This window comes from Nematolebias whitei, chromosome 11 (assembly GCF_014905685.2).
Source record: "Nematolebias whitei isolate Nwh7 chromosome 11, NemWhi1, whole genome shotgun sequence".
Classification (NCBI taxonomy): domain Eukaryota; kingdom Metazoa; phylum Chordata; class Actinopteri; order Cyprinodontiformes; family Rivulidae; genus Nematolebias; species Nematolebias whitei.
Window position 1 is genome coordinate 26,267,379 of NC_056508.1, and position 23,689 is coordinate 26,291,067.

At 40.4% G+C, this 23,689-nt stretch overlaps 2 protein-coding genes across 4 annotated transcripts in view; one reads left to right on the forward strand and one right to left on the reverse strand.

The window, feature by feature from the left end:
- Positions 1 to 4,171, forward strand: part of birc7 (baculoviral IAP repeat containing 7) — a 12,025-nt gene extending 7,854 nt beyond the window's left edge. Inside the window, exons 6-7 of one of the 3 annotated variants that reach the window (XM_037684814.1) lie at positions 3,668 to 3,733; positions 3,833 to 4,171. In XM_037684814.1, the coding sequence (XP_037540742.1) occupies positions 3,668 to 3,733; positions 3,833 to 4,032 (266 nt within the window). In that variant the 3' untranslated portion in view covers positions 4,033 to 4,171. Of the gene's footprint in view, positions 1 to 3,661; positions 3,734 to 3,829 lie in introns of all 3 variants that reach the window. The other 2 variants (XM_037684812.1, XM_037684813.1) reach the window with 2 other exon arrangements.
- Positions 4,172 to 6,277: 2,106 nt separating this feature from the next.
- nkain4 (sodium/potassium transporting ATPase interacting 4) overlaps positions 6,278 to 23,689 on the reverse strand; it is a 66,898-nt gene continuing 49,486 nt past the window's right edge. The window contains exons 5-7 of the mRNA XM_037684071.1: positions 15,805 to 15,865; positions 7,866 to 7,950; positions 6,278 to 6,854 (exon numbers count right to left, since the gene is read on the reverse strand). Of these exons, the coding sequence (XP_037539999.1) occupies positions 6,845 to 6,854; positions 7,866 to 7,950; positions 15,805 to 15,865 (156 nt within the window). The 3' untranslated portion in view covers positions 6,278 to 6,844. The remainder of the gene's footprint in view (positions 6,855 to 7,865; positions 7,951 to 15,804; positions 15,866 to 23,689) is intronic.

The following is a 23,689-nucleotide window of genomic DNA, read 5'->3' on the forward strand; positions in this document are numbered from 1 at the left end:
GAGAATAGGGAAGGATTATTCTGAGAGTTGTAATATAGAAAATGGGACACCACAGGGTAGTATAGTCAGTCCATTATTATTTTCAGTGATAGTTAATGACATGTTTAAGGAAGTAGAGAGTGGAATGGGATTTTCACTTTTTGCTGATGATGGGGCAATGTGGAAAAGAGGAAGAAATCTAGAATTTATTATAAAGAAGCTTCAGGGAGCAATTTCAGTTGTAGAAAAATGCTTGTATAAATGGGGAATTAAATTTTCTGTAGATAAAACTAAAATAATGTTCTTTACAAGGAAAAGAGTTGATGAGAAAATCAAGCTAAAACAATATGGTCAGGAGTTGGAAAGAGTTAAAGAATTTAAATTTCTCGTGTTGTGGTTTGATGAAAGAATGACATGGGTATACACATTAAGAAAATAATAGATAAATGTAGGAAAGTGTTAAATATAATGAGGTGTTTAGCTGGAACTGAGTGGGGAGCTGATAGAAATTCATTGACAGCCATTTATACTGGATTAATTAGGTCAGTCTTGGACTATGGGTGCATATGTTACAACTCAGCAGCAGATACAAACCTCAATGAGTTAAATAATATCCAATACCAGGCACTAAGAATATGTACCGGTGCTTTTAAAACGTCTTCAACAGCAGCATTACAGGTTGGAATGGGAGAAATGCCTCTTAAATTTAGAAGGGAACAGTTGTCTTTGAACTACTGGACAAATTTACAAGGACAAAGAAATGATCATCCAACATTAGAGATGCTTAAATCAGGTTGGGAAAAAGAAAAAATCAAAAGCTTTGGGTGGATGATAAAAGTCAAAGTTAATGAAATCCATTTAGATCAACTAGATGTATGTCAGGAAGTCCCATTACCCACAACACCACCTTGGGTACTTCCTGATGCAATAGTAGATTTTTCATTATTAGAAAAGAAAAACAAGAATAAATCTTTTATTATGGATAAATATACAGTACAGGAATACATTAATCAGTATTATAATTATGTACATATATACACAGACGCATCTAAAAATACAACTAATAAAATTGGGATAGCGTTCATAGTACCACAATTTCATATTAAAGTAGGAAAAAGGGTTAGTGATGGAGTATCGGTTTATACAGGAGAAATGCTCGCTTTACTTTTAGCAGTTCAGTGGGTAGAAGAGGTAAGACCATTAAAATCAATCATCTGCTCAGATTCTAGTTCATCATTATCCAGTTTGCAACACAACCAGTCAGATAGTAGACCAGATATATGAATTGAAATACAACAAACACTCTATAGGATCAACATGATGGGGATTACAGTAAACTTTATATGGGTTCCAGCACATCACAGGGTTATGGGGAATGAAAAGGCAGACAGGATGGCTAAGGAGAGCACTGGTCGGGACGTGGTTGATATTAATGTTAGGTTTAGTATAACAGAAATAAAGGGTATAATAAAACAAAAAATGAAAGAAAAGTGGCAAAAATTATGGGAGGAAGAAAGGAAAGGCCGGTGGTTTTATAAAATCCAAAGGAAAATTGGAGAAAGGAGAAGAACAGAAAGAAACAGGAGAGAAGAAACGATTATTTCACGACTCAGAATTGGGCACACTGGACTGAACAGCACATTATGTTTAATAGGGAAACATCAAACAGGGACATGTGAGTGTGGAGAAGAGGAAACCATAGAACACATTATATTGCATTGCAGGAGATACCAGGTTCAAAGAAACAAGTTGATTAGACATCTTAGTAAAACGAAAATGAAATTAGACATTATTGATTTATTGCAGAAAGATTCAGGAAACAGAGGCTATCAAGATATATTTTATTTTTTAAAACGGTGCAGGTTGTATAATAGGATATACAGTAAAAGGAAAGAGAGTGTTTTTTTGGGGGGCGTTTTTGTCATGTGGTTCACACTCCTTACCAGTTGGTGGCGGTAATGCTTCCTTCAGTTGTTTGCCAACCGCCAAAAAAAAAAAACACCACAATAAGAAGAAGAAGAAGGAGAAGAAGAAGATTGCTAACGCCGCGAGCAGTTGGACCAAGGGAGCCGAGCTGCAACTATCGGATCTGGGTGTTGTTGCAGCTGAGACCCGGTCTGTCGCCGTTTGGACCTGCGAGCCGCTGGGGCCGAGTGAACCGAGAGACCGCCGTGGGATCTGGGGGTTGTTGCCGCTAGGCCTCGGCTAACACCATAAGCCTGTGAGCCTCGTGGCTAGAGCTTGTGCTTCTGAGAGTTGATACCAACAATCCAGAAGTATCGTGAGATGCCGAGCAAACGCAAACTAAAGAAACAAGAGTCGGAAAATAATCCAGAAGATATGGAGGAAGTTAAAACATCTTTAAACTTTATGATTGCTGAAGTGACTAGATTGAGTGCTGAAGTGACTGGATTAGCAACTAAGTTTGAACCCCTGACCGGTCTGTTTGAAGAAGTGAAACAATTGAAAGAACTGATGAGTAATGAAGACAAAAAAATAGATGAACTGGAACAAAAAGTAGACGACATGGAACAATACACAAGACAGGACAACTTGGTGATCACTGGACTGGAAGTCAGGAGCCGGACATATGCAAGAGTTGCTGCAGGTACTAACACTACAGAAGACGCACCACATGAAGAACTAGACTCTGGAGGAGCAAGTAGTGACATTTTTACAAAGCAAAGACACTGACGACAAACATGAGGACATTTCAATGTGTGTCACACCCTGCCCAGTAAAAAAGAAAAATTCAAACCATCCATAGTCATCAAGTTCATTAGCAGGAAATCAAGAAACAAGGTAATAATGCAAGCAAAAGAAAAAACTGAAGGGAACAAATGTTTACATAAATGAACATCTAACTTAAAAAAATGGAAATATTGCACGTGAAGCAAGGTTGTTGAAAAAAAACAGAAAAAAAATAGCATCAACTTGGACAAGGAATGGAAACATTTGGATCAAAATACAGGAAGGATCTCAGGCTAAAATAATAAAAGACCTGAAGGTTTTTTTTATATTTTATTTATATATATATATGTATATATAAATATATATTATATACACACACAAGACAGTGGTGAGACCAGCTATGTTGTATGATCTGGAGACAGCGGCATTGACAAAAAGACAGGAGACAGAACTGTAAGTGGCTGAACTGAAGATGTTGAGGTTCTCCTTAGGAGTGACAAGGATGGATAAGATTAGGAATGAGATCATCAGAGGTACAGCACAGGTTGAACAACTGGGAGATAAAGTTAGAGAGACCAGACTGAGATGGTTTGAACATGTCAAGAGGAGGGACAGTGGGTATACTGGTAGAAGGATGTTAGAAATGCAGCTGCCAGGAAAAAGCCAGAGGAGATGTATGGATGCAGTTAGAGAGGACATGGAGGTAGTTGGAGTGAGGACAGAGTGAGGTGGAGGAGGATGACACACTGTGGAGACCCCTGAAGAGGGAAAATCTAGAAGAAGAAGTAGTTTTTCACTTATTGTGGGCCTTCAGGGTACGGATCCCCTGCAATAAACGAGGGACTACTGTATTCCAAGTTCAAGCTTAACAAAACCAAATCGAGACAATTTTAGTTATTTAAAATAGTTTTTTTCAGAGTGTTATGTCTCTCCCTCCTGTGAGGGAAAGAGTTCAGCGTTTCGGTCAGTTAATAGTGTTTTGTTTCGTGAGCTTCAGAACCAGAGACGAGCCAGGGGTCCAGTGCTGGGAATGTGAGGACGCAAACACCGGCCCGAGGAAAAGGTCAGCATGCTTTAAAGCTTTTATTTTTCATGGAATATGAACGAATCGTTATTTAGTCTAGCACTCACTCAGCTTGAATGTGTTTTTGTGCGTTAGCAGTGAAGGATCCTAGTCCAGAAGAGCTGCTAAGGCAGCTGCAGGAGGAGAGGACCTGCAAAGTGTGCATGGACAAGCTGGTGTCCATCGTCTTCATCCCCTGCGGTCACCTGGTGGTTTGTGGTGATTGTGCTGCCAGCCTGCGTCACTGTCCCATCTGCAGAGCTGTCGTCAGAGGCAGCGTTCGTGCTTTTATGTCTTGACGCTGCGGTGAAAAGCCACTCGTATACAGACACGACTGCCCCCGACGTGCCCTCAGTATCTCCCAATGAAAACTGAGTGCTGGCTGCTTGTTGTGTCCTATTTTACAGATCGTTTTCTATAATAAACATTTTGAGTTCCATTCAAGCATCTTCATCATTACATTTTGATACTAATGGTTCCATAAACGCAAGTACCTGAAAGAATTGCTTCTCAAAATCGTTTAAAGGTCACATTCTTTTATTAACAAACACCTATTTACAAGAACACAAAGCACAGTTCTGGATAAATACAAACAGGTCGCATGTGGTTGGAGCAAAACAGTATGGAAAACAACGATAACATTTCTTCTAAATGAGAAAATTATCTACAGAAATATGGAAGTTTTATCTATCACATCCACAACCATAACTAATCTGACACTGAGGGTTTGGAACCACCAGTATTGCACTGAGGAAGACTAGCTTTTACACTTTAGTGGAGTTTTACCTAAAATACTGATAATGTCACAGCGATGCTTTGTCTTTCTTATCCTGTTAGCTTACAACGAGCTCGTAAAGTTTAAATGTTGAAGTTACTGCACCTCAGAAACAGACTGGACCGATCAAAGTGAAACGGTTCACTCTGAACGCCCAGCAGGAGTCAGAGCAGTTTACAAGCCGTTTGTCTGGCAGTGATTCATGCTCTGAGGAATGTGACTCCGTGTGTAGGTGCAGACACACGGGGGAAGAAGTCCATTTATTCAAAATACAACCCCCCATACAGAAAAAGTTGGGACGTATGTACATTGTGAATGAACAGAAAAAGAATGGTTTACAAATCTCATAATGCTAATTTTTTTTAATTGCAGACTGGTGAACCTCCGCCCAGCTTTACTTTGGAGAGATTCATGCTCTTTTTATGTCTTCTAACAGGCGACACGGTGGTGCAGCTGGTAGAGCTGCTTTCAAATCCCAGCTGGGGGCCTTTCTGGGTGGAGTTTGCATGTTCTCTCCGTGCATGCGTGGGTTTTCTCCGGGTACTCCAGTTTCCTCCCACAGTCCAAAAACATGCATGTTAGGCTGATTGTTAACTCTAAATTGATCCTAGGTGTGAGTGGGAGAGTCATGTGTTCTCTGCCTCTCACACAGTGACTGCTGGATATGGGCACCAGTGACCCCCGCGACCCAAAAAGGAAGAAGTGGGTGTAGATAATGGATAGATGGATGTCTTCTTACTGACCTGAGAACAATTAACCTGTTTTTTTTTTTCCAAAGAAAATGTTACAATTTGAACATTTGATAAGTTTACTTTGTTCCACCGTGGTAAAATGTGGTTTATGAGATTCACGCATCATTGCATTCTATTGTTGTTTACATTTCAGACAACGTCCCTGCTTTTTTTTTTTGGAAACGGGGGTTGTATTGGAACTAACATTTTGGACTTAAACTCCGAAAACATCTTGAAGACTGTGAAACAATTGTGATAAAAGTGGAAACATGTGCCCTTTATCTGGCTTACCTTCTCCATTTAAATAATTTTCACATCGTTAAGAATTTCTAACTTCAAACGTATAAAATTTAACACTATAAAAGAGCTATGGAAAATTCTGCAGGCCGAAACTCGCATGTGTTGAACACCAGAGGGTAGCAATGGTTCACACTAACAGTAAGGCAACGGATGATTTGAGCAAATATTGACCCACAAGTGTATTAAAAAAAGTGCTACAACTCAAGTTTGAGGGATGTGTTGATTCACTGTAATCATGTTGGGTCAAAGTAAAACAAAAAAATAAACCAACAGATTCAGACCGCTTCAGTTAAAAACTCCAGTTTTGCTACTTTAAATTTGCTATAGACAAATACAATGCATGTGTTTAAAAATAGAAGAACACGCTACAATCAGTCAACGTGTATAAAAAGCAAGATTTAAAAGTTGAACTAGGAGACGACGCTCTGATCGCTTCAGGTGTTCCTCTTCAGCACACGTATTATAGTGTGTGTGTGTGTGTGTGTGTGTGTGATACGAAAGGTGCAACATCTCAGTGGTTTACGTCAAGTTACAAACAGTAAGTTTTGTTTGAGTGTGTGATGATCACTCATCTCCCCAGAGCTGTGTGTTCTGTTGAAGTGAAGCTCTTTGGCTAACACAGACACTTCAGAATTACTGACTTTGTTGTTCAACAAACAAAACAGTCACAGCACTTCCAGAGCAGAAATAAAACCCAACACTTGCACGCCAATACCTGTGCTTGAACACCTCTTCGCAGTCACAATTCCAACTCTGAATTTCATGATTTACATTTTCTATTTTTGTCAGATTTCCTCTGTAGTGTTGGTGCTTTTGTTCCCTCTCCACCTCTCCGCTCCCTCTCTTCCTGCTTTGCTTCTGTATTTATGCGTACAAGTACACGGCTCACTTCACAGATCTCTCTGTAAATCAGCCTCTACGGCCGAGATCTGAGCCAAACCTGCGATGATGTGCTACATCGGAGACGTGGACACTCCTTTCTTACAAAGTATTCATGAGCTGCACATATTCTACACAGTCCACAGCATTAACCCATGGTAAATATCACAGAAAAAAAAAAAGTACACAAATCTTCCTAAATACACGCTTTGTTTATGCTAACTCTCCCCCCTCATTCCCAAATCCAGTCACAATGGACTCTTGTGGAGAAATGCAGGCTTTTCTGGGAAGCACACCAGTAAAATGACATGTTTAAAGTTCTGAAATCAAGACGGGGAGGAACTCCAGACGGTCGGCGTGTGAAAACAGCCATGTTGGCTCTGTGGGAATCTGCTGCATCATCTCCCCTCACTGGAGGTTTTCTATTTACGTAGACCTGGAGGAGATGGGAACATGAAAAGGGAGAGCAGAGAGGTTTAGCAGTTATTGGGTTACACACACACACATGCACACACACATGGATGAATTTATTCAGGATAAGTCTTGGTGGGATGGGGAGATGAAAATGTCCCCTCCCCCCATTAGAGACGGAGCTGATTAAACTGTCAGAAAGCTGATAAAATATTCATTTCTTGTTGGCTGAGAATTATTACATGAGTACTCTGGGTCACTGTCATTAAATTTCTGCACATCTTAATTGATTAATCCAATTTTAGACACAGTTTCTTGTCTTTTTTTTTTTTTAATCTTTCTGTCGGTAGCTGCTTGTGGAGTTGGACACGCAGAGAAACAATGATATGAAAGAGGTTTATATTCCCTAAAGGTGCTACACGTGCTGCAGTTTACTCCTCAAATACAGCTTAGCTATCCACAAACCAAGAAAGCAAACTGTCATAATCCTGGATTATTATTAGTTTTTTAATCTCGTTAGTTTTTATTTCCTGTGTTTCCTGCCTCAGGACTTTCCTTCAGTTAGTTTCTGCTTCTCAGTATTGTTCTCCCCCGCCTACACCTGTTCCCTGTTGCCATTAAGCCAGTTCACCTCATCAGCTCCAGCCCATTCACCCTCTCAGTCCTCACTCATTGCAGTCTGCCATCGTGGTTCAGTTCCGGTCTCCGTGTGTTTGTGCGATTTGTTACTTTGTCTTCTTTGCTTCCTCACCAGCCTTTTTGTTTTTGTACATTTTATTGTTTTTAAAATCACCATGTTCTCAAGCTCTTGTAAAAGTCTGCATCCTCAGCTCCTGCCTTTATATCAAAATACGAGCGCACCGTCTCACCAACTCTGTTACACAGCCTTGTTTTCTAACTGCACCCTCATCTTTAGCAGATGACATTATGAGAAAAAGACAGAAATGAGCACGCACATAAGATATGACTTGAGAATCACCATAAAAAATAAAAAATCTTGAAAATGCAACACCCGTCACTAGGATGAGATACTTACGGGTACATAGGCTTTAAGAGGAGATGGGATGGTTTTTCATTGACATGGTAGAGTGGGAATGGATCAAATCCACCAATAAAATCAACTGAAAATAAAAGATGAAACGCATGACTTGTGGGGCAAATCAAAACACAGAAAACAACACAAAAGACACTCAAGTCTAAAAAAATAATCACACATATATATAAAAAAAAATGGCCACAACATGAATGGGAAATGAAATGTATGTGGAAAACATTGAGTGAACTGCCTCAAGTCTTTAGTTTTCATTTTAACTTTGATATATTAAACATGATGTGACAAACTTTGACAAAGATTGGAGCTCCATGAAAAAAATCCTAACAAATCTCATAAACAAGTGAGAATTATCCAGCTGTGATCGAAATGAAACGCTAACAAGAAATGGGAATGCTGGTGCTGAACGTTTCATTGACGTTGAGAAACATTTTTAAGATGAAGGATAAACCTTGATGGAGCAGGAGAGTAGGGGGGAGAAAGGAGGGGGGCGTCACGCTTGTCCATCTGACTGACGGAGGCCGAGGAGACGAAGCTAAGGGAGGACAGCGTGTCTGGGAGGTAAACAGCACGAGGGGAGGAAAATGAGAAACTGGGTCTTAATTCAGCTGAAGACACCGAACAAACCAAATTCTATTTAGAGAGAAACAGGAAGGTGTTTTTCACCGGGAGTCAACGAACCGTCCATGGAAACCATGAATCAGCCCATCCTGATAAGACGAGGCAGCGGCGGTCTGCTGAATACTGATAGGTGGGCAGGATGAGAGCAGGGGGTCGGGAGGGGGTCTGCTGTGCTTTTCCACTGACCCTGCCCTGCTTCCCAGGGATTCACCCTTTTATTCCCCCCCCCCCCCCCACCCCCACCACCACCACACACACAGAGACATATCTTTCCAGCTACACAAAGAACTTTCTCATAATAAGCGGGCGTGGATCCATCCCCTGCCTCGATAAGCCATGCTAATGAATATAGTTAGACCATAATGATATTTGCCATTTTTAGACACACTTAGCAGCTCAAGAGACATCGATGTCGGGCAGATCCACTAAGACTCCGGTTCAGAGTGAAGACGCATGACGTGCATATTAGATGTGTGTCAATTGGAAATCCCTGTTCATGCTTTTTTTAATTTTTATTATTATGACAAAAAAGATTATTATCTAAGTGGGACATGACTGTTGGTTGAGCTACTTGGTGACTCAAAATTGCAAGAAAATAGACAAATTTTCAGTTGTGTGATTAGTTGTTTGTCTCATTTGTCTCCGTGTCCCTGTGATGGACTGGAGACCTGTCCAGGGTGTCCCTCGTCTCTTGCACAGACTGCTGGATATGGACACCCGTGACCCAGAAAGGAAGAAGCAGGTAAAGATGATGGATGGATGGAGTCACTGATTTCTGAGTGTTTGCAACAAAGCGATCAGTGAGCCGTGCCGCTGCGTTTTGCACGGCCAGTGTTTGAAGAGTCTCGACATTTGAAAAGCTCGTTCATCAGTTTTTACATTTACACCATATTTCACATTATACAGTTATTCCGGTCAAAACATTTCCTGCAGGAGGTGCCTCAGGCTGCACCAGAAGTGCTACAGCTAGCTGCTGATAGTGCTATTTGTGCTTGTGAATAACTACAGAATTCTACATGAATAACTGAGAAGTGCAATGGAAAGGTTTCTTTAAAAAAAAGTGTTAGCATAAACCGCTGTAAAATGCATAAATGAGTTGTTTTAAGACAACTATAATATACTTTGGCTACTTTGGAAAAAAAAATGTTCAAACTGCTATCTACAACAGGTAGGTTATTAACTGTTCATAATCTTTCCGCAGATCCTCACTTGAAAAATATCTGAAGTATCACTTTAATTACCTCCATCTCTCCCTCACCCTAACAATCAATTAACCAACCACCAGTATTTAGTCGAGCCGTTTGTTCCCTTCGGTTAGTTCTTCCATTTCTTTCACCGTCACCCTGTGGCTGATCTTTTGAAGCCCTCACTGGACCTGAATGTTGAGAAATCAATTAAAATAAGGATAAAACATTGTTCATCCAGCTGTAATCTCTGTGCTTTTTAAAAACACTGAAGCATGTCCGGTGATATTAAAAGTCTCAGTGTTTTACTTTTTGAGAATTTCCAAACAATAAAGTGTATAAAGTTTGGGAAAGCTGTAAAATTATGTGGTTTGGTTTTTGTAAACAAGGTTTAATTACTTTTCCTGCTTTTTAAAAATTTAATTAAATTATTATTTTTTTAGATTAAATAGAAATATGTCTCCAGTGCACCAGTTGTGGCATTACAGTGATATTTGTGTTTGAGTGGCGTGTGTAAATCTCCAAACAGAGAAAACTGAGTGAGATTATTTTTCATTCAAGCAGAAAGAGAAATCTGATCCTTTCTTTGTGTGTGTGGACACGTTTGAAATGAAAAATATGGCTAAGGCACCTACTGCGGGCGGATCAGGAAGTCATTTCAGATGATTATGTTTCAGTTCAAGAAGAAACTGGTTGAAATCAGAGACTTCAACTAAATCCGACTGCACTGTACACTGCAGCTACTGCCATGTGCGCATACGTGTGTGTGTGAAGTTGGTGAGCTGAGGCTGAAATAAAACACAGGCAACAAGATCGGGGGGGGGGGGGGGGGGGATGATGTTTGTGTGGAAAAAAGCATGGATGAAAGAAAAGCAAGCGACAGGTAGGACAGAGACAGACAGCAGCCTGACTGTTAGACAGGCTCCGGACGTCTTTAGATTAATTGAGAAATACAAACTTTGGTTGAGTTTAACTGAGAGTTTAATAAAGTTACTCATATTTCCAGACTTGAAGTGCGTTAACTGCGAGTGTTTCAGTTAATTGTGAAGTTCTGAGTAAAACTTTGTTGACGGCTTCTTCTTGTGGATGAACGAAGCTGCCTGACTGTGTGCAACCAGACGTTTTCCTCCTTCGCTGTGTGATGGATAACACCGCGCTCCTCAGCACTAAAACCGCTGCTGATCTATACTTTTCCAGCTCAATTTGCATAAATGCACTCCTAAACCTGACACGGATCTCCATCGTGCTTCACCGCTGCCTGCAGTCACTTATCCTCGCAGCCTTTTATATCAACTCAGCAATAAAACAGAAAGAGACTAATATTTCACATCAGTCCACACCAGCTGCTTCTTTTTTTTTATGTTCTGTGTCTTTGGCCCACCACCACTGGTTTAGTTGTGCTCCTGCAGCAGAGCTTGGACCTCACATCTGGAAACATCTGCCTGCTGTCCAGTTACTGACAAGGATCTTGATCAGTAAATAATGTGAATACGAATACATAAATCCTGTTAGACTCAAAGTAAGATTCTGTGAACTCAAGATCTTTAACCTGAGAACCATAAGAGTGATAAGAATAAAGCGAGCTAAAGCCAACTTCCAATATTATTATTGTTTATGTTTATTCCTAATGTTATTTATTTATTACAATTGTAAATTACTTGTATGTAATCAAAGTAAATCACAACTCTAATGATCCTGGGAAGGGAAGGACATAACGGTGATTTGCCAGAGAGTTCACCTACTTCTAAGATCCAACAAAGTTCAGTCAGGTCCTCTGGGGGTGGGGGTTCTTTTTGTTGAAATGATTCATCCTTCATCCAAAGGACTTCATCAGTCTGAGGAGCCACAACAAATAGTCCCACAAGCAGCACACTCACATAGTGGGCCAACCAGTTTGATGTGATAAGATGGTTTCTAGAACCCCCCCTCTCCCCTGTCAACTCCTCTGAGGCAGCCATGGCCAACGTGCTTCAAAACAGGACAAAACGTTTCAACACAAAGAAACCATCCAGAGGACCTGACTTAACTTGGTTGGATTTTTTTACTTGGATTATTCAGCATGAACTCTGAAGATTAACTCAACATTTTATTAGCTTGAAACTCTTCCCCCCCCCCCCTTGGATATGAAGCAAAACACCTTGAATAACTAAAAAACAAGTCCAGTTCCTTCTGTTTCAGTTTCTGCAGTGTAAGGATTTACTGCTTCATGCATTGTTGCAATTGTTCATATTTGTTCAAACTTCATAGAATATTATTGATGTAAACAAAACAAACCTGTCAGAATAATAAACGTGTTGTGGTCCTGAATATTTCATATGGCTGAATTCAGCTGTGCTGCTTCAGAATCAGATTTCTGATGACACCGGCTCATGAGCAGTGTCACGACTTCAAGGGATTAGATATTTATTTTATTTTTTGATTTAACCTTTATTTATACAGGTAGTCTCATTGAATCACAAAAACTCATTTTCAAGAGACACCTGTTTGGGAGCAGATGGTGGGGGTTAAGGGCCTTGCTCAAGGGCCCAGAATGGGGCAAATGAGGGTGGAGCCAGGCGATGTTGTCGGTCTGGGGAATCAAACCAGCGACCTTCAGATAGTAGGCCCGTCTTCTCTAACCTCTGCACCACCACTCCCACTTACAGTATAACACAAATATGTTTTCCTATTACGATGAAACAAAATGGTGTAAAAAAACCAAATGAGTTTGTGCAGGATGAAGACAGACACGTGGAAGGATCTGATTTATGTGCATTTTTCTTTTAATATTCAAGATTCTTAAAAAAAAAAAATCGTTAGACACCGTTAAGTTTGGGTGGCTTCATAAATCAACTTGTTGAATTAACAAATGTGCCTCTCTGATGATGAAAAACTAAAATTTTCACATAAATATTAATATAGAAAAAACATGGGATGGCATATGGGGAAAAAGCTCTTTTTTAATGCATTTTACATCCATCCATCCATCCAGGTGATTTTCTGCTGTTCGTGACTCAGCGCGGCAGCGTCATTAGAAGACAAGCTGAAGTGAGCTTATCCCAGAGCTAGACAGCTAACTCCATGACCTACTTTGCAAAGAGGATTTTCTCCACCACTCACTCTGCCGGTGTGTCTGCTCACTGCTGATAACTGTGTAACAGATTCACACATGCAAAAACACAGCCGAACCAGTCAGCCCGTCAGAGTCAGCCAAACAAATGCGTGCAGCTCAGAGCCAGGTCTGAGTGAGAGCAGATACACTCACTTCCAACGTGACAGAAGAAGAGAGAGTTGCGTTAAAAGAAGCATCACACGCACAGAGTATCAGTAATAAAGCCTGAAAGCCTCGTCAAACCCTGAGCTGATGGTTTATGATGCTTGTTATTGCACTGTGTGTTCTTGGAGAGTGTGTGCGCTTCATCCAGTTTTTTTTTTTTTTACACCAGCCTGAGCACTCAAATATAACTCGGTCTTCTCCCTGGAGAGTGAACAGCGTGAGAAGAATCCTCGTTTTATCTCCTTATTCACAACTTGCTCATCTTGTCTTGTGTTTTCTTGAATAATGCCTCTTTCTCCTTTTTTTCCTCCCAACTTGCACCTGATAAACACCTCCCTGCGCTCACCTCGTCTATTCCTCATTTCATTTCCCCCTCACTCCATCCAGTTTTCTGCGCCTCTTGAGGCTTCTTTCTACCTTTCCTCTCTTACTGAGCTGCAGTCAGCTGTGGGATTTATTGACGAGTGAGGTGGTTAATGAGGCTGACATAACAAGTGACCAGAGGCCGCTAACTTTTTACAAGCACGCCTCGTTAACGCTCTGAAACCAGAGACGGGGGAAACAGTCGGAGAGAGGGAGACTGGTTTCTTTAGCCAGGCTAGAATTGGATTTTAGCTCAAGAACATTGCTTGTTCTCATGTCCTGTGAAGAAGTCTGGAAGTGAAAGTGACGCAAACGAGGGAGAGGTGTGGAGGAGATGGAGAGACGCTGAGGCAGTCAGGCAGCTCGGCGCAGAGATCTGCTTTAATGTGCACATCAAATGAGAGGAGAAAATGAGAGCAGAAAAGTGCCTTAGCTGGTCGTTCTTGTTCTGTGTGTGTGTGTGAGTGTGCACCTGTGTCTGCATGAGCAAATATTCATGTGCAAGCAAAGGGCTGATTACAATAACAAAGAGCTGGCACTGGGAAGCAGCGTTGCCAGCTTTTCACTTTGGCTCAGCCAGGATCAGAGGAGAAACTACAGGATAATTAAAACCAATAAAACTCACACCATGTTCTGGTTTCACTTTGAGCTTTTTGTTGTTGCTATTTTTATCCCAGGATGGACGATAAGCAGTTTCTTCAAACACCAAGCCGGTGGTGCTCACAGGGACTGAATGGAGCTCATGGGTCACAAGTTATTGAGACAAAAAGTGTATTTTTTTTTTTACTTCGGCTGAAACGGCGTTGCCTACCAGGGATTATTTAAGCATGACTGGTGATTACATGGTCTCCAGAGCTGCAGGGTGGGGCAGCTGGGTGGCGGTGCTGACCACTCACAGCCTGGAAGTCTCTGGTATGTGACCTCCTAGGAAGAGTGTGTATTTCTATATTGGTTCACAGAACACACATCCAAGCTCACCCAAATGACTAAAATACTGCTGTAAGATGGACGTAATGCATTGTTCATGGTTTGACTTTGAAAACATGTTGACTTCATGTTCTGTATGTGGGGCCAATTCACTACAAAAGTAATGTTGGGGGCAACATTTCCAAATCAGTTCAGATCAAAATAAAACCGTAACTGGTCCACACTTTTCCTACACGCACACACATTCACACACTGTTTTGTCTACTGTATATTTTACACACAATCTGTAGAACTAAATTATTCCACTCACACAACAATAAGCACATCGGGGCAGCGGGGGTTCAGTATCATGATCAAGGACGCTTCATCAGAATACTGGTGTTCAATTAGAAGACTATACCTCCCTTACCGCTAGGCCAAGTTATATTATGATAATAAAAATATATTTAGTAGTTACTGCAATTTAGATTCAGGTAAAGTTAAATTAATCAGAATCTGTGGATAAGTGATAATAGGAAAGTTATTTGACAGGCAAAGTCAACAGGCTACATTAAAACATGCAGAGTGGACAGAACCCTTAAATAAAACCAGAGATCACATGTCACAGGCACTAACGTCTTCCTGATATGAACACATTCTGCAGGGCAGCTGAATGCGTACACCTGTAACTAATCCTCACAAAGTGCCGTCAAGTCTTCATTTAATTACCAAAGCCTCATTCTCATTAGTTAAAGTGTGTGTGAGGGTTGTCCTGCACAGTAATGCAACCTGGAGGCTCACTGCAGCACAAGATTTAAGACCGTCTCTGGTTCTAGATTAAATGTTTCCTGTCCTCTGATTGGCTAACCTCAAACGTGACCCCTGACCTTCGAGGTCACAGCAGCCTGGTCATTTATCACAAGTGTCCATCCCTGATTTCTCATGACTTTATCTTGAGTTGTGGCTCCCAGTCCCACTCTCTGAATGAGGGGGGGGGTTAGGTCCACTCACTCATTTTATTTTCGTTACAAAAAACATGACGTGGAGCCAAATCCAATGTGCGGACAGAGCTTTTAATGAACAGGAAGTAGTTAGGAGAAAGGTTTCGAATGTCTGATAAGATCCAAAAGAGAACCGGTGATGAGGAGTGGAGCTGGAGGTGCAGGCCTGGTGTAAATACACCCACTCTACAGCTGCAGCAACAACAAGGGGCATGAAGAGTGAGAAACCCAAAAGCCGGTGAACATGAATGAAGGCAAATAACAGGCAGCCACCGTAAGGATCACACCAAACACGAGAAGGAAAATGAGGCGACAAGTGTGCACAAAGGAGAAAAAATAATAAATAATAGAATGAGCTGAAGGAGGTGTTGGGAAGGAACAAATGGATGCTTTGGTAATAAGGAGAAAAGGAATGAGGCCTCAGCTGGTGTGGGGGAGGAGGAAAGAGGGACGCTGAAGCAGTGAGTGGTGAAGGTGGTGGGGTGGGGGTGGGAGACAGGAAAAATGGGAGTCAAAGGAAGATGTAGCTCTTTACTCTTAACTCAGACGTGTTTCATGTCTGAGGGTGGACCAGTGTGTGTGATGTCACTTACAGCTGTCCTCCTCCTCGGTGATAGCACTGACAACGTAGCAGGCGTACACGAAGCCCAGGAGCTGTGAACACAGAAACAAGGGAGGTTAGACTCCACAGAGCTCCGTGCACATTAACACCTGTGGGCTTTTCTCTGGTGAGTAAAACAAAATTAAGGAGAACATCTTTGTTCTCAAGGATCCTCCAGGAAGATGATGCAACACACAGGACTACGCCTGAAGCAATGGTGTAAAAATGAACTGCAACAGCCATGCAGACACTTTTACTATGTTCAGGTCTCTCTTGTAAATGAGTCCTCGAGGCTCAATGGGATTAACCTGTCTAAATAAAGGTTGGATGAAAAATGTTCCTAACATGTTTTATACTTTCTGATGGGCATTTTTGGAATAATAAATAACATTTAATAACCATATTCAGTATATTAAAATGTACTTGTGATGTAGTGTTCATGAAAGGTACTTTCAGACTCGAGCAATTTTTTAATTTCTTACTAAAGGTGCACATATTTTATTTACAAACTGCAGTATATAAAGGGCAAACCCATTTTTTTTTTACACATTTTAAAAAGTTTTTATATTTATTTTAAGATATAGGAACTCTTCACAGACAAAACATGATTCGATCTTCACAGAAGAGTGACATGCAGGACCTCCTGATTCAAGAACTCCTTCAGACTCAAAGAACTGAATGTTTCTGTCACTTTGCACAGTTGTACCTTATTGGTTTTATATTTTGCACATTTTAAATTGTTGGTCAATATTTTCTTTCTTTTTCTGTTTGGCATTTATTGACAGTAAACTAAGAATTTCATTGCCCAGGCAAACATGTTTCCAGTTGTGCACATGCCAGTAAACACTTTGAATCCTTGAATAGATGAAGTAACGCTGTTACTTGTCACCTACTGTAAGTATTCTGGTCTTGTTTCTATTTCAAATATCAAAACTTCACACTGCAGAAAGCTGAATGTTTGCATTGTGTTCGTTTTTAGTTGATATCTATTAAAGTGATGATAATGTTAAAAAATCCTAAACATTCACTATTTAAATTTTAAATAGACCAAAAGAAAGGAGAAAGACAAAAACTGACAAAGAAAAGTCAAGAACTGCCTGGTAGACAGATGTGGAGCAACTGAACTGTTGAATGAAAAATGACTGAAAATGTAAAACTTAACAGTCAATAGGAACTTCTTATCCTCTAGAACAAAACCTGCTGAATGGGTCCAAAAGACGTCAGAAACCTGGTGAATATGGATAAAACACGCAACGACAGCCAGTGAACATAGTTTATGTATTGTAGAATCACAATTAAGCCAATAAGTTAGTCACCCCTCAAGGCAAATTTGTCAAATTTACTGAATGTGACCCTTTATGGACCAATGGCTGCAAACTGACAAAAGACCACATCAAGGAGATGGTGAGGGAGTGGTTGGTGCCAACCGTCCACTAAATATGGAATTATCTCATGAGTGAAACTTCAAGACATTTTCCTCAATAATCGATTAAAACGAACTCTGAAGAGGATGCAAACAACAGGTAGGTCATAAAGCTGTAATCCTAAAGGTGTTCTCTCTGAAAGTTTTATTTTGTGTCAGGATATATATATATATATATATATATATATATATATATATATATATACTTGCAAAACTAATTAAAACCTGCAAAAAATACAAGAAGGAAATTTTTTTAAATGGCCGTTGTTGCATTTTTTGATGACATCACACATTTATTATGCTTTACTTTTTATTATACTTTACTTTATATTTTCTTGAACTTTTTTGAATTTACCATGTCCTGGATGACTGAGAATCTTCATCAGCTATTAATGACTCAATCAGCCTGCCATAGCACCCACCTTCGTTCTGCTCGCTGCTTGGAACTGTCAAACCAGCTGCAGCACCCCGGTGAAATGCAACTAATTTGACCATTAAAGTGCATTTATCAAGCAAATGTTAGACTGAGACACACCTTTGCTATAATATCGAGCAAACAAATAATTGTTTAGGTGCTTTTCTTGTTAAATTTAGGAGAAACGAGTCGCGTTCCTCCTCCTTTTTTCTTCCTCTGTGCGTTCACAGAGAACTAAGGCAGCAAAACTATTTTTGAAATACATCTGATTTGACCATTAAAGTGCATTTATTAAGCAAACATTAGACTGAGACACACATTTACTATAAAGCTGAGCAAACAAATAATTGTTTTTATGCGTTTATCTTGGTAAATTTGCACAGAGACTCGTCACGTGCATGCACTTACTTCCACATTTCGGTTTTTGAAATGCATCTGATCTGACCATCAAAGTGCATTTATTAAGCAAACATTAGACTGAGACACACCTTTACTATAATTTTGAGCAAACAAATAATTGTTTTTAAGTGTTAATCTTGTTAAATTCATGTTAAAGTCCTCCCGTGCACGCTCCCTCGGATGCCATTTGGCAGCCCATCGGTTTTTGGCACAACACCGGTCCACATTTCCAGGTTCGGCCCACATTTCCGGGTTGTCAGCGGTGACGCGTAACAAACGCGACGCGTCAGCGGTGACGCATAATAGATGCAACGTATATGGCGAAGTGACATTTTTATGGATTTTTCCACTTTATTAGACAAATATGGACTGATGCGACTTATAGGGCGAATCAACGTGTACGGCGGAAAATACGGTACTGTATATAATAGTTACATTCAAAGCACATTTCTCAGATGCTCAGAAGCTTCATCTTATTTAGTACCAGGCAAAACCGATGGCAGTGACAATATCTAAGATCTTTGCATACTTAGCCAAAATAATAACCTACACAGACAGATAGTAAAAAACATCTAGAATCTGTTAGTGTTAAAGTATGTGTTGGAGACGACTCTCAACTATTACATAAAACTGACTGAATTATAGGTGTTGTTTGGTTTGCTGAAGTTAATTAACCTGGTGGACTCTCAAAGTTGTTTAATTGTCCGCCCAATGCAAGACAAATGAACACACAAACAGAGGCAGCTACACAATCACCCACCCGCCTTTTAAAGTGGCGAGAGATAATGACAACTTTAAATCCTTGAAGAAAACAACAAAGCGCACAAACAGACAGTGACAGTCTGACTTTACGAGCTCACAAAGACACACAGGAGAACACAACAGAGCAAAGACAAAAGTGTGAATACACACATGAGGGCAAACTCACAGCTCTGAGAGCAGCCTGTGGCCCCGGCAGACGGCTGCCGTCCACTCAGAGACAGACAGAGTCTCATCCATCCTTCGTTTGGCACGATGCCACAACAATTAAAGCAGCGTCAGACGCACGGCCCTCCTCACTCACTGGGTCCACAAACACACAACCCAACAGGGTAACGAGGGTGTGCAGTGATATATTCATTTGATCTAAAGTATCCTGTTTTCAAACCATCGACAAAACAAAAATGGTGCCTTTATCATTTAGGTTTTATTACTTTAAATACATTTATTGTCATTTATCTGACATATAGGTTAAATGTTTTATTTATGATTAAAACACAGGTGTACCGTCTTGCTTAAAAGGAGTAACTATACCTCTGCACAGGCCAGATAAGACAGAATTATTATTTTTTGCCTTGCAGCCCATTTTCCCTCTTCAGTCTCTAATTGCTGGTCTCACCCCATCCATTACAGTGGTGGTGAAATGGAGGTGAATTAGCATATGGATAAAGCCAGTGTCAAACACAAGATGGTGTTAACAGCAGGGGCTCACTCTGTTTTGCTACAGTCCTGCGCTTGTGTGTCTGTGTGTGTCCATGCGGGTTTGTTTCCATTAAGTGTGTGTTTGGATGTGTTCATATTTATGCATGACAGCCCTTTTCATTTTTAGGAAGGTGCCTGAGGTTGAGTTAAATGTTAGAGCTAAAAGGACTTTCCAGCAAAGTATTTGTTTGTTGTCAACACTGTGAAGTATGAATTAATAAATGTCACCATTTAGTGTTTAATTAAGATGTTGGACCAATGCAAGATGCAAGATTGGCCTTTACTTTGCTGCTTTCATTGCTGTTGTCTGCAAACTTCATTATATGAGAGAAAATGTCATTTAATCGAAAGGTTTATGGCAAATTCAATTTAATTTCCTGAGACTGGTTAAAAATGTGCATGAAGATTTCTTTTTTCACTCTTTAATAATAATCTATGATATAATCCAAAGCAATTTACAAAACATCATCGTTTGAGTTTGTCTGACAACATATTGTTTTGGAGCTCACAACGTTCACAAACCTTCACATTAAAATGTTACCAAGACTGCTTTCTTCCACCTGCACAATATCTTTAAAATTCTTGTGGCAAAACAATGAAAAACCTGGTCCATGTATTTATTCTAGGCTGAACTATTGTAATGCTTTGTTATCAGAGTGTCCAAAAAACTCTAAAGTCTTTGATTGATCAAAATTGCTGCCAGAGTTTGGATGAGAGTTAGACAATGACATTTCTCCAGTTTTAGCTTCTCTCCATTAGCTCCTTGTCAAATTTAGAATAATTAATTTTAACATACAAAGCTCTCAACAACGTAGTTTCATCTTATATTTAATATTTTATTGTTTCATATTGTCCAAACAGAGCACTTCATTCTCATACTGCAGGTTTACTTGTGGTTCCTAGAGTTTCTAAAAGTGGAATGGGAGGCAGAGCTTTCTGTCTGCAAGGCTGACCCATTGTTTACATTTAAAAATGGCTTCAAGACTTAATGTTTGATAAATCCTATAGTTAGGGGTGGTTTGGGTTTCCTGAACTATTCCTACTGATTTAGGCTTTGACTTCTGGAGGTCCTGGGTTCGATCCCTGGTCATTGCACATCTCGTGGTGTCTGAGAAGGACACCCAATCCCAAATTGCTCCCCGGGCGCTTACATAGCTGCCTACTGTTCCACCTGGGTGTATCCCAGGTGCGATGGGTTAAATGCAGAGAGCCAGTTTAGTCTTTGTATGGGAACATACAATGATGACAACACATGCCACTTTATTTATTTATTTATTACATACGGACTAATTTCCTCACTCTGTTTCTACATTCTGTTTTTGCTGCCATTAACTATTGTTTTTCTTCTCATAGAAACTTCACACTGACCAATCTTTCTGTTTGTCTGTCTCTTTCCTGTCCTCTCAAACCCCAGCTGGTCGAGGCAGATGATGGCCCATCCCCAGACTGGTTCTGCTGGGGGGTTTCTTCCTGTTTAAAAAAAAAGTGTCATGCTTTTCCACTCTCGCCTATGTGGTTGTTAGGGTGGTGGATTGTTGAAGTCAAGTGTCAACATGATTTTTTTGGTTTATGGGTTACATAAGTGATTTTTACTAATTGTCATTTCATAAAGTGCTGTTTGTGAATGTGTTGTATTATAATAGGAATATAATAACTGTGATTGAATTTGACTCTAGATTTGTTTTAGTGATTCATTTTTGTTCACTTTTTTGTACAGTGTCCTGAAATTACTTTTGTTGTTAAGTGGCAACATATAAATAACCTGAATTGAATTAAATAGAAAGTAGAAGGTTGTCAAGACTAATAAAGAGAATACAAAATATAGAAAACATTACACTTCTGCCTGTCTAAAGTCATGGTGAGGATGAATAGAGGCAGAACAGTGACCACTTTCACAAAATACTTTCAATCCAGGCCTGAAATGACTTCTTCCTGTTTTTGTTTGATTTATGTACATATCAAGATGATGGAAGGTTGAAGTCAACATGGTGGTGTTATTACTCCAGGTTGCCAAGGGAAGTAGTAACAGAGCCAAAACGATCAGTATGTGTGTAAGGGTAAGACAGCACTGCAGCTCGAGGGTATGATGTGGTGCTGACAGATGGTCAGTGCAACCAGCTGGTTGCAAGATTTAAAATGGGATATGTCCAAAAGAAATGTCATGGGTAGTGCTCCATTTCAGGGCTAGTGCAGGTGCCATCCATGTTCCATCCTTCACCTATGGTCATGAGGTACAGTATGTATCATGCTAAAAGAAAAACTAGACCCAGAAGACAAACAGCTGAAATGAGATTCCTCCATAGGGTGGCTGGGCTCAACTTTGGACATGAAGCGTGAAGCTCCATCATCTGGGGGAGCTTGGAGTAGAGTCATTGCTTCTCCTCATCAAAAGAAAAGTAGGTGGTTTAGAATGGTTCAGGAATCAAATTAGAATGCCTCCTGACCTTTCTCTGAAGGGTTTCTAGAACTTATTAAAGGGATATACCATCTTTGGCCTTGCTAACAACTTGGGACACCATAGGAGGAAGCTGGAGAGTGTCGCTGGGTAGAGGGATGTCTGGATTTCCCTCCTGAACTTGTTGCCTCTGCGGCCCAATCACAGAGAAGTGGCAGAAAATGGATGGCAGGTTCCAATAGGACATTTATCAAGTCAAGTCAGATTTATTTACAGATCACATTTAAAACAGAAACTGTTACCAAAGAGCTTAACAAAAATATCACAACATCAAATAAAAAGTAGCAAGATATATTTACAGCACATGGAATAAAAATGTAAATCCAAAAACAATTAGAAACAATGAAATACTAAATCAGATCACGTTGTGTCAAAAGTAAAGGAAATAACAAAAAGCATAAACTCAGTCAGAAACAATGAAATACTAAATCAAATCTGATGACCTTGTGTTAAATAGGAATAATAACAAAAGCATAAACAGAATCAGCATAAATGAAAAACTAAATCTAAATCCGATCACCCTGTGTTAAATGTCAATGAGTATAGGTGAGTTTTTAGGAGATATTTAAAAGCAGAGACTGAGGTAGCCTGTCGAATGTTGATGGGCAGATTGTTCCAGAGCTTAGGGCCCACGACTGAAAATGTTCGATCTCCTCTGAGCTTCAGCCTGGTTTTTGGTACGGCCAAAAGCAGCTGGTCTGATGATCTCAAAGCCCAAGAAGGAGTATAAGGATGAAGAAGGTCAGAGAGGTATGATGGTGCAAGGCCGTTAATGCACTTGAATGTCAGCAGGAGAATTTTAAAATCAACTCTGACATGCACAGGAAGCCAGTGAAGGGAGGACAGAACCGGAGTAATGTGCTCAAACCTGCGAGTTCCTGTTAAAAGCCGAGCTGCCGCATTTTGTATGAGCTGGAGACGTGAAAGTGAAGTCTGACTAACCCCAACATAAAGTGAGTTACAGTAGTCCAGCCGGGTTGTAATAAATGCATGGACTAGTTTTTCAAGGTCAGATCTGGACAGAACGGACTTAAGCTTTGCTATCTGCCTTAGCTGAAAGAAGCTTTTTTGTAGAACAGAGTTGATCTGTTTACTAAACTTAAAGTCCGAGTCTAACACTACCCCGAGATTGGTAACCGAATGCTTTAGATGTGGCTGAAGGGAGTGCAGGTTTACAGGATCAGTGACAGTGGTAGAGCTTGGATTAAACACAATGGCCTCAGTCTTCTGATCATTAAAACTCAAGAAGTTTGCAGCCGTCCAAGTCTTGATGTCATCAAGACATTTTAGCAAAGGGTGGATGGAGCAGGAACTTTTTGGTTTTAAAGGCAGATAAATCTGAGAATCATCGGCGTAACAATGAAACGAAATACCATGTTTCCTCAGGATTGACCCCAAGGGGAGCAGATACAATGAGAACAGAAGGGGTCCAAGAATGGAGCCTTGTGGGACCTCATAGGAAAGAGGGACAGAAGCAGATAAATGATTGTCAAAGTTAACACAAAAACTCCTGTCACCCAGATACGAACGGAACCATTCTAGTGCCACCCCTGTAATCCCAACCCAGTGTTCTAGCCGTGACATAAGGATGCTATGATCAACAGTGTCAAATGCAGCGGTAAGGTCGAGGAGTACCAGGATCACAGACTGACCAGAGTCATTTGCTAGCAGAATCTCATTACAGACCCTTACTAAAGCTGTCTCGGTGCTGTGCAGTTGTTTAA